This window comes from Manis javanica, chromosome 2, assembly GCF_040802235.1.
Source record: "Manis javanica isolate MJ-LG chromosome 2, MJ_LKY, whole genome shotgun sequence".
Taxonomy (NCBI): domain Eukaryota; kingdom Metazoa; phylum Chordata; class Mammalia; order Pholidota; family Manidae; genus Manis; species Manis javanica.
This window is the reverse complement of record NC_133157.1, coordinates 7,401,040-7,412,243: the sequence shown is the minus strand read 5'-3', so window position 1 is coordinate 7,412,243 and position 11,204 is coordinate 7,401,040. Positions and strand designations below refer to the sequence as shown.

The 11,204-nt window shown below is 54.2% G+C and overlaps 1 protein-coding gene across 4 annotated transcripts; it reads right to left on the bottom strand.

The window, feature by feature from the left end:
• Positions 1-156: 156 nt before the first annotated feature.
• On the bottom strand, positions 157-10,792 carry ST6GALNAC4 (ST6 N-acetylgalactosaminide alpha-2,6-sialyltransferase 4). Of its 4 annotated transcripts, XM_037008101.2 has the most exons (7): positions 10,624-10,792; positions 10,124-10,210; positions 8,429-8,614; positions 3,746-4,158; positions 2,607-2,724; positions 1,807-1,914; positions 749-885 (listed from the first exon to the last, which is right to left on the bottom strand). In XM_037008101.2, exons 2-6 carry the CDS (start codon positions 10,133-10,135, stop codon positions 1,849-1,851), a joined length of 795 nt encoding a protein of 264 aa, XP_036863996.2. In that variant the 5' UTR covers positions 10,136-10,210; positions 10,624-10,792; the 3' UTR covers positions 749-885; positions 1,807-1,848. The 4 variants fall into 4 exon arrangements, with proteins under 4 accessions (XP_017517172.2, XP_036863997.1, XP_036863998.1 ...); XM_017661683.3 differs by lacking the exon at positions 2,607-2,724 and having other exon boundaries at positions 157-885; positions 10,624-10,785; XM_037008102.2 differs by lacking the exons at positions 2,607-2,724; positions 8,429-8,614 and having other exon boundaries at positions 157-885; positions 10,624-10,787.
• Positions 10,793-11,204: the final 412 nt, after the last annotated feature.

The following is an 11,204-nucleotide window of genomic DNA, read 5'->3' as shown; positions in this document are numbered from 1 at the left end:
GAAGAATCATGCAGACAGCTTAAATGTCCGGGAGCCAGGCAGTCTCGGGAGGGGCCCCGGGATTCGGCCTCCCCTCACGTCAACAGGTAATGGGATCGAGGTAGGGAGAGCACCCCCAATCCCCACCCCAGACACATGACCACACTTGAAACAGGCTTCCAGAAAACACTGTTTACCCGTACACTCCGGAGGTGGCCCTGGCAGTCACAATTCAAAGGCCCCTTTGCCCAGCGAACCCTAGGCTCTGGGTGGCCCTGATGAGGGCAACCAGCCTGGGAAGTGTGGCACCAAAGGTGGGTGGATGGGGGAGTGTGGAGAGGAGGGACCAGGGCTGGTGTAAGGTCAAAGAGCAGGTGTAGGGTCAAAGGTCATGATGCTGGTGAATTGGGGGCCATCAGCCCCAGAGGCAAAGGCCACTGGACAGACTCAGAGGTGGGATGAACCCCAAAGTAAAGATCTGGATTACTCAGAGAGCAGGGGTGGGGAGGAGGGTGCAAAGATCGCTGTGGGTCCCTTCTCCTCCCCGTCAAGTCGGAGGCTTGAGATGGCTCCAAGTACCCCCAGGGTAGGACAGGAAGAGACCTGAGGTCCACGTGGCATGTGGCAGGAGACAGGATCCATAAATTAAATGTTTTCGGTGGAGTGTGGATGGAACGGAGGCCTGGTGAGGACGGTGCGACCAGTCGATGACTGGGCTACTGGGTCCTCCAGGACGGGTGGGCGAACACGATGGGCCTTCTCTTGGCCCAGCGGGAGAACACAGCCTTCTCAGTGATGAAGCGGTGGGCGCTGCGGGGCGCCCGTTCGTGTGCCAGGTACATCTGACACTCGTCTAGCCGGCCCTTCTCAAAGTAGTGGTAAGGCACGGAGGGGTGGCTCTGCTCCCTGTGGATGGGGAACAGGGACAGGCTTGGGGCAACAGGATGCACGCGCCTGCCTGCCGCCAAACCTGCCACCTACCACGACCAACTCTCACTGGTTCCTACGAGCCCACGGAGGCCCATGCCTGGTCCTGGGGAAGGCCAGGACGGAAGGGAGGGGCAGGGCAGCCCACAGATCCCAAAGGCCAGGTTCAACCCCAGCTCTGCCTCTGGCAAGGCTGGCTCTGGGCCAGAGATGCCCCTGTGAGCCTCAATGACCCATCTGTAAAATGGGGATGGTGACAGCCACCTTCCAGGCTGAGACCCTATGTGAAAAAGGGTGAAGACTGGGAAGGGCCTTGCTGGTGCTGGGCTCACGGTGAGGCTCCCACCCCCGTGACACAGAACTGCCAGCCCTGCCCAGCCACCCACTCACTGGCACCAGGCACGCTGGTGGCCTGGCCCGGCAGAGGGCATACAGGCTCCTCTAACCTCATCCTGTGCTCAACAAACAAGTTCCAAAGAGAACAGAACTTGTTATAATGATATTGAAATATAATGATTCCAAAGCAGAAACTTGGATGTACTGTATCACTGACATCTCTATCAGCCCAATGCCGTGGTACGCACTTTACCAGTTTATTCTCCGTGTTTCCACAGCCTTCCAAGGAAGGTGCCATTACTTTCTCTCTTTTACACATAAGGAAACGGAGGCTCTGGGAGGTGGCGAGACCAGCCCAGGGCCAAACTAGCCTGGAGACTCGTAACCAGCCTGTTCCAGAGGCTGCACTCCTTCCCCGGCACCAAACACCTTGGCCACCCACCGAGACACCCACACACCCTGCACCCTACAGCTCCTAGGCCCTCCAGTGTGGGGCCAGGACAGGGAGTCCACAGTCCTCCCAGCCCCCTGCTCCCCTCCGGCCCAGGGCCTGGCTGGCCTGACCTGCAGTAGCTGTCGCTGACCATTCCATAGACCACGATCTCCTCACACAGCTCCAGGGCCAGGATCATGGTGAACCAGCCAGTACTGAGAAAGGAGCCGGACTGCCTCCTGGTGGGGACAGGGAACAGTTAGCCAGCCACTTCCCCACTCAGCTAGGAGCAAGCCTCTCCTCTCTCAAGGCACAGCACTGGTGACCCTCCCCACCAGGGCCCTCACCTTGACCCCTACCGAGGGGCCCCTGGAGGAGGCTGGGGAAGGGACAGAGCCAGCCTAGAGCCAGCAGCAGGCATGAGGTGCAGCTGACGCAAACCCAGGTCTATTCAGTTCCTCAGCACCCATGCAGGGCTTGAACAAACCCCCAGAGGATGGTGCGGGGGCCCTGCCACATCCTCCTGCACCCAAGGGACCAAGCTTGGGGAGACAGCAGGAGGCAGCAGAGCACAGTGGTTCGAGGTAGGGAAGAGGGTTGTACGGGGTCAGATGGTCTTCTGAATCTGCTCTGGGGTATCAGGTTTGCTCATGAACCTCTCTAAGCCTCAGAGACCCATTTGTGAAACAGGGGTTATAGGTGGTTAAGGGGAGGGAACACTGTTAGCCCAGCACCTTCCCCAGGTTCCCCAACTAAACTTGGAGCAAGGGGCTGTGTGGCCACCCCAGGCCTCAACTCTCTCAAGGCAGAACACCAGTGACTCTCCCAGCCAAGGGCACCTTGCCGTCACCTCTACAGAGGGACTGTGGGTGGTTCATTCATTCACACTGAACACCTCCCAGGCCCCGTGCAGGTCGCACCCAGCACTCACATTCCCAAAGGAGGGAGCAGCTGCAGGGGCACTGCTGAGAAGGGGAGGAAACAAGAAAGGGGGCAAAGAGTGGGTGGCCATGGAGGGCCTCTCTGGGCAGGTGGCATTCCATCCAGACCTGAATGGCAAAAAGGAGTCAGTCGTGGGGAGATTTGGGGGAAGAGCATTCCAGGCAGTGGGAATGGCATGTGTCGGGGTCTAGAGGTGGGAACCAGGGTGGGTGTCTGAGGAAGCCCATATGGCCAGTATAGCTGGAGCAGAGTGGGCAAAGGGAGATGAGGTCATGGAGTCAGGTAGGGGCCAGAACTCACAAGGCCTGTAGGCCAGGGCAGTGGAGGTGCAAGTCTAAGCTTTATTATCCATGGGAAGTGAACTTGTTGGATTGAGGGCAGGTGGCTAATGGCATGAATTCACTGGGGTGGGTGGCACTCAGGCTGTGGTGACCAGGGTGGCAGCAGAGATATCAGAGAGGGCTGCTGCTAGGGCAGGGTGTGGGGGTGGTGGCTTAGGTCAAGGGGGCACACATGGGCACAGAGGAGATTCAGCAGCCCATCACAGGTGGCAGAGAATGGAACAAAAGAAGTCTGGGGCAGAGCCCAAGTTCTTGGTTGGAAAACTAGAGGCTGGTGGCATTGATTCCTGAGCTGGGAAGAGGTGGGGGGGGGGCCAGGGTACAGAGGGGGCCTCCGCGGAAGTGCTCCTGTGGGTGCGGGGTATGAGAGATTTTGAGTGCAGAGTGCTTAACCAGGTGCCTGTGCTTGAGGAGGCTGTTAGCGTGTGACTGCTGCTTTTTCAAATCCAGAAGGACTTCAGAGACTGGCTGAGATCTCGGGGAGCACCCCTCAAGAGGGAAGCGTCCGTCCCACACCCACACCCTGCCTCACTGTAGCGCTCTCCCCCCTAGAGCTCCTAATGCCCCTCACCACCAGTTGGGATTCTCAATCTATGTGATAACTTGATGAATGGAAGTCCCTCTGATTTCTGCCCCCCATTAGAGGACAGGACCACACCAGCCTCCATCACTGCTGACCCCCAGTGCCTGGCAGAGCACAGCCTTGATGGACAATAAGCACCTCCAGAAGGGAGGCCCCCACCCCTGCCACCACCCGGGAGACCTCCACAGCAGGGCGCAGGCTCACCGGTTCTTGCCTGTCTCGTCCTGGAAGACCTGGTCACAGTACGCCATCATGCGCTCGGTGAACGTGTACACCTGCAGGCCTGGGTACATCTGGGTGAGCTGCACCAGCATGCGGTAGGTGCGGCCGCCAAGCGCCCGGTCCATGTGCCTGCCCTGGCCCCACACCACATAGAGCGTGTCTCGAGCCTGCCGGAAGTAGTGCGAGTAGTTGCGCAGTAGCAGCGGCACGCTCGTGTGTGAGACAACGCGCAGGGTGCTGCGCCGGCCCACGTCTGCCTCAAAGCCCACAGTGGGCGCCTGGTTCATGCGCAGCACACACTCAGCGCCGTCAATCTTTGCACCCAGGCCTGAGCCCAGCATCTGGCCAGAGCTGGACACCACAGCACAGCTGCGGCATGGTTCTCGGACCAGTGGCTGCAGGGGGAGGTAGAGAGAAAGAGAGAGGCATGGGCACACAGCTCCCACCACCCTGCTCCTCCACCCAGTACACCCACTGGCCTTCCTTGATCCTTTTATCAGTTTGAAGTACTTTATGGGCCCATTTTGAAGATGAGGAAATTGAAGCTGGGCATTGGAGTGACTTTCCCAGTCATATGGACAGCAAGGGACAGAGCTGAGATTCTGTGTTCAGAGCCCCATGCTTCCACATCAGCCATACTCACGGCTCTTGTCTCTACTGCCAAGACCCCAACAGGCCCTAAATCATGAGTCCTCTATTAGTGTAACGTGAGCAAATATTTATAAAGCACTTAGAGTAGTACCTGGCGCAAGACAGTCATATATATGTTTGTTAAGTAAATACGAACCTGAGCTTTTGAGAATCAGTCTTAGGTTACTCCCTCCTCCGTGCAAGCCCTGCTCATGTTGTGCCCAGTTCATAAAATAAAAGTAGAGTCCTTAGTGCCCATGACAATGTTGGGAACCTCCAGTTCTGAGGCTGAATCCTGGCTTGGCCCCTTCCTAGCTGTGTGGCCTTAGGCAAGTCACTTTGCCTCACTGAGCCTCAGTTCCCTCATCTGTGAAATGGGAATAAAAAGAGTGTCTACTTGACCAGGTTCTCAGCGTTGGATTAAAAATGCCTAGAGAAGGATGAACTAGCAGAAAGAGAAATCAGGAAAACAATTCCATTCACAATTGTATCAAAAAGAATAAAATACCTAGGAATAAACCTAACCAAGGAAGTGGAAGACCTATACCCTGAAATCTATAAGACACTCCCAAGAGAAATTAAAGAGGACACTAACAAATGGAAACTCATCCCATGCTCTTGGCTAGGAAGAATTAATATTGTCAAAATGGCCATCCTGCCTAAAGCAATCTACAAATTCAATGCAATGCCTATCAAAATACCAATAGCATTCCTCAATAAACTGGAACAAATAGTTTTAAAATTCATATGGAACGATAAAAGACCCTGAATAGCCAAAGCAATCCTGAGAAGGAAGAATAAAGTGGGGGGGGTTACGCTCCCCAACTTCAAGCTCTACTACAAAGCCACAGTAATTAAGACAATTTGGTACTGGCACAAGAACAGAGCCATGGACCCACAGGAACAGAATAGAGAGTCCAGATATTAACCCAAACATATATGGTCAATTGATATATGATAAAGGAGCCATGGACATACAATGGGGAAATGACAGCCTCTTCAACAGCTGGTGTTGGCAAAACTGGACAGCTACATGTAAGAGAATGAAACTGGATCACTGTCTAACCCCATACACAAAAGTAAATTCGAAATGGATCAAAGACCCGAATGTAAGTCATGAAACCATCAAACTCTGAGAAAAACACATAGGCAAAAATCTCTTGGACATAAACATGAGCAACTTCATGAACATATCTCCCCGGGCAAGGGAAACAAAAGCAAAAATGAACAAGTGGGACTACATCAAACTGAAAAGCTTCTGTACAGCAAAGGACACCACCAATGGAAAAGGTACCCTACAGTACGGGAGAATATATTCATAAATGACAGATCCGATACAAGGTTGACATCCAAAATATATAAAGAGCTCATGCACCTCAACAAACAAAAAGCAAATAATCCAATTAAAAAATGGTCAGAAGAGCTGAACAGACACTTCTCCAAAGAAGAAATTCAGATGGCCAACAGACACATGAAAATATGCTCCACATCACTAGTCATCAGAGAAACGCAAATAAAAACCACAATGAGATATCACCTCACACCAGTTAGGATGGCCAGCATCCAAAAGACAAACAACAACAAATGCTGGTGAGGATGTGGAGAAAGGGGAACCCTCCTACACTGCTGGTGGGAATGTAAATTAGTTCAACCATTGTGGAAAGCAGTATGAAGATTCCTCAAAAACTCAAAATAGAAATACCATTTGACCCAGGAATTCTACTCCTAGAAATTTACCCTAAAATGCAGCAGCCCAACTTGAAAAAGACATGCACCCCTATGTTTATCGCAGCACTATTTACAATAGCCAAGAAATGGAAGCAACCTAAGTGTCCATCAGTAGATGAATGGCTAAAGATGTGGTACATATACACAATGGAATATTACTCAGCTATAAGAAAAAAACAAATCCTACCATTTGCAACAACATGGATGGAGCTAGAGGGTATTATGCTCAGTGAAATAAGCCAGGCAGAGAAAGACAAGTACCAAATGATTTCACTCATCTGTGGAGTATAAGAACAAAGGAGACTGCAGTTTTGTAAGCAATAAACAGGTTTTAAACTTTAAAAAAAAAAAAAAAAAAAAGAACAAAGGAAAAACTGAAGGAGCAAAACACCGGAAGACTCACAGAACCCAAGAATGGACTAACACTTACCAAAAGGAAAAGGACAGGGGAGGATGGGTGGGCAGGGAGGGATAAGGGAGAAAAAAAAAGGGGGGCATTACTATTAGCAGATATAATGTGGGGGGGGGCACAGGGAAGGCTGTACAACACAGAGAAGACAAGTAGTGATTCTACAACATCTTACTATGCTGATGGACAATGACTGTAATGGGGAATGTGGGGGGAACTTGGTGACAGGGGGAGTCTAGTAAACATAATGTTCCTCATGTAACTGTAGAGTAATGATACAAAAAAAAAAATGCCTAGAGAGTAATCAGCACAGACCTGGGGACAGTGAGGGCCCAGCCACACCTCATTATCCCCTGGGAGGCAGAAGCTGAATCAACAAGCCTGACAATAGTTACTGGGGGTGAGGGGCCATGGCTCCCAGGAAATGGCTTGCTCCCCACCCATGCCTCCACCAGGGGAGAAGCAGAACACCTTCTGGGGGGACATGGGTTTATGGAGGATGTAAAGGATGTGGGAACATTTATTCCAGTCAATAACGACACAGTGCCATGTCTCACTCAGGGATGGTTTATGTCCACCACATTGTTGACTTAAGGACTCACAGGCCCATTTTCCACACCCCAGCTATAAAGAACAAGTTCCTTCTTCTGCCCTAAGTCTGAGGGCAGTCCTGACAACTGGAATCTGTTCATATCTGAGGTTCCCAGCAGCCCAGGAGGTATTCTGCTTGCCCGGAACAAGGTCTTAGAAATATTTGATTAACTCCTAATTTGTTAATTAAAAACTTTTGATATTCAAAACCTGGATTTCCTGCTTCTCTCAAAAACCTAGGGGATCTGGTACCTTGGGTCCCCATCCACATGAGCTCTGAGTGTCTGAAATGAATGTTGGCCACCACCATGGAAGATAGGACAGTGTCCAGCCAGGCCATCCACTATTTGTCCCACATGGCCAAGCTCGTTCGTGGCCTCAGCCCTGAGCGGTATTTGCATCTTGATCAAATATTTATGCAGCACCTGTCTGTGTGAACTACCAGGCGAACCATCGCAACAATCTTATAGAGGGAAATGGCAAGGATAGTCTTTTACATGCGAGGAAGCAACTAAGACTCAGAGGGATGAAGACCGGAAGCAGGTCTCCTCCAAGCCAGGGCCCCTAAGCATACCTCCCTCTGACCAGCACTCAGAGAACCATCAAACTCAGAAACGGGAGCTTTCTGCACTGGGCATCAGTGTAGGATGCCTTTGGAAACCTCACCATGCGGGGCTACTGAAATCAGAGTGAGGAATGGTTGCTGGGAACCGTGTCCAGAAGAGTAAGCATGGGGAGGTGGGCACCTTGGGGCAGGGGCCACAGCAGTCTCATCACCCCTGGGCCCTAATGTCCCTGGCTCCCCATGAGAGGGAGAGCTCTGGGCTTGACATGACTTCTCTGTGTCATCTCTATCCCCAGCAGCGATCAGCACAAGTCAGGATACACCCAAGGTACCAAATACACATTTGCACAACTGGATTGTGTGTGTAGGCGTGAAATCTAATGATGCACAGAAGACATGCATCAGCATGATATGATGGTGTCTGTCTCCCCCACTGGACAGGGAGCTCCAGGTGGCCGGCCACCCTATCTGACTCACCTTTTCCATTGCCAGCATGCAGCTGAGAGAAGCCAGGCAGCATTTGTTGAATACAAAAACCCATTTCCTCTTAGAACTTGTGGCTCACAGAGGTGAAGTGACTTGACTGCTCAACATCCTACAGCTGGTGAGCACAAGAGCCAAGCCCAGGGTCCAGGTTGGCCTGGCATGAGCCCAGGTCTCACTACTCTCCAGAGAGTTATGGGGGGGCACTCTGGCAGCCTGTGCCAGGCCTGCCCCCAACATGTCTGCCTGGCCCACTCACCTTCCCATCTGGCACGCTGCTGTATCCACTAAAGTGCAGGGGCCCTGGCACAGTGGGCCTGGAGTTGGCAGAGAGGCGGCGGTCCAGGCAGGTGGCCAGGCAAAAGGGCAGGCAGGCCCAGCAGCATAGCAGGATATAGACAGTGGAGAAGCCCAAGGAACATAGGATGACAAGCAGAAGCCGACCCTGGGGAAAACAGGGGTCATGGAGTAGGGGTGGGGGTCCCTGGGGCTCCTAGGAGCTTCTGCAAGGGTGCTGCACCCAGCCTGGTGGGTCCAAACCCCAGCTCAGCAGCTCCTAGAACATCATCAGTCTTCTCTCCAATAACCAGGACTTGCTCTGGGCTCAAGCCCCGGAGATAAGCCTTATTATTATCCCCATATTAGATAAGGAAACCAATTTGGGGTGAAGTATGTAACTTAAGGTCACAAAGCAAGAAAGCAGCAGGGTGGAGTCCAAGATTCTGGCTGCAAAGTGCACGTTCTTAACCAGAAGCCACGGTGCAGCTTTGGGTGCCTCTCCACCTCTCTGGGCCTGTTCTGCCTCTACAGAATAGGCGCCCATAAGGCCTGCAATGTGAACTGACTGCGGGAGGATAGTGGAGAAAATGTTCTGTAAACTGTAGAGTGCTGTGCACATGAGGCTAGGAGAGTGGCCCATAAGAAAGACAACCAGCCCCCTTCAGACTGGACTGAGGCTGCCAACGTGCCCATCCCCTATGCCGTCCCCCAGCCAACTCGGTGGCCATCCCCTGAGCTGATGATCACAATCTGGGCAAGCAGTCCCCGTGAGTAAAGAGGATGGTAGAAGGGAATGTGAGGGACGCATCCTTCAAGAAGCAGTTTCAATAATTGAAAGCTGCTGCTCAGAGACCCCCACCTCCAGAAACCATGTGCCAAAGGCCATTTAACCAGAAAGCCCTCCTGGCCCCTGGCCCAGGGCCCAGTCTGGGGCTGGCCCGCCGAGAGGCTTAGTGAATGGACCCACCAAGCCTTCGAGAAGGGGCCACCTGGTTGGGGACACAACGCAGGGCTGCCATGGTTTGCTGGGCCACCCTGGTCACCACCTGTGTCTCTCTGGGCTCTAATTTTTTCCCAGCCTCTCCAAGGCCCAGGTCCCTTGCTGCCCCTCAGAAACCACCTAGCAGCTGGCTGGCACTCTGAAAATCAGTGGCGGGAAAGCAGCCTCCACCATCCGCCCCCACCCGCACCACAGGCGTATCCTGCCAGAGGCACACTCTTTCTGCCCACAAGCCACATCAGCTTCTAAAAATAAATCTTCCCTCTGCAGCCAGCTGTGTAGGGGAGAGGGTTCAGCCCCTGAGGCCCCAGGTTCTGCTGGCACCTGGTCCCCTGCCCACGAGGGACCCAGAGATCCGATTCAGGCAGACATGGTGGGCTACCTGCAACACCCAAGGCTCTCTCCCGCCGCCACAGGCTCCTGAATAAAGTCAAGAGCAGCTAAACAGAACTTTCACACCAGGGAGGTGCCTCGCCTGGGTGACCTCGGAGATGCTCAAAGGAAATAGTGCTCTTCTGTTTTACAGGGAGAGGGTCAACACACTGAAACCAGAGAGGGAACACCACTTGCGTGCAGCTACCCAGCCTGTCAGGTCAGGGCAGGGCTCGGGGCAGGAGAGGCAACTGAGGTTGATGGGCCGGAAGCCCTCCAAGCCTTCTTCTTTCCACCACTTACCGGAGCCTTCATGCTGTCGCTGCTGCTCAGCAGCTGGGGGAACGCTGCCTCCAGGGCTCCGGCTGGGAGGCGGAGGGAGCCAGGCACCTGCCAAGACCCACAAACTCAGAGCTGGGTCCCGGGCCTCTGAGGAAACTGCCCAAGGGAAACTGAGGCAGGGGGGGTACAGGCCGGCATCGAGGCGGATGGCTTCGGGGGCTCAAACGCCTTGAAGTCACCAAACACAGGGCAGCACTGTGTCCGTCCTAAAGGGGCTGGACTCGGTGACTTCTGCGAAAACCCCCTCACTCCCAAATCCCATTGTGCCGATGGGGAAGGAGTAGAGAGAAAGAGCCCCCCTCGGCTCAAGGTCACCCGTCGAGTCTGGGTCAGACAGAACCAGGAGCCCGCAAGCCCCATCCCGACTCCCACCCGCATCTCCGGGAGGCCTGCGGCGGGCCAGGACCCAGGATAACCTCCCTCCCGAGTTCCACCGCCCCCTCCCCCGGCCGAGCGCCTACCGGGCGGGCAGGTTGGCGGGCGCCGGCTTAGCTCGACCCGCCGCGCGGAGCTCCATGGCCCGCGGGCCGGGCGGGCCAGGCTGGAAGCCGCAGCCCGAGGCGGAGGTGGCGCCGCGGCCGCAGTTTCTGGAGACGAGAAGCTGAAAGCGCGCTGCCGGCGGCGGGGGCGCGGCCTGCGAGGACCGGGAGGGGACAGGCGCGCGGGGCGGGGCCTGCGCGGCGGGGCGGGGCCTACGAGCGCGGCCTGCGCGGCGTGGGGCGGACGTGCGTGGCCGGCGGGTCGCGCTTTTCACCCGAGCTCTTGCGGGGGTTGGGGTTTGGGGTTTGGGGTTTGGGGGTTGGGGATGGGCGACCCGCAGGGTGAAAGACCAGAGGGTGTTGGAACCCCCGAGCTGTGCCTGCCTTGAGGGCACGAAAGTCTTGAGCTTCACCATTTCTGAAATTGGGTGTTAGGAAAATTAAACAGGGGCTTGGGGTCAGGCAGCCCTGAGTTTTAATCTGGTAGGTCTGCCAGTTTTGGCAAGTAAAATACAGTAGGCCTACTTATTGGAATTAAAATTTCAAATAAACAACGAATTACT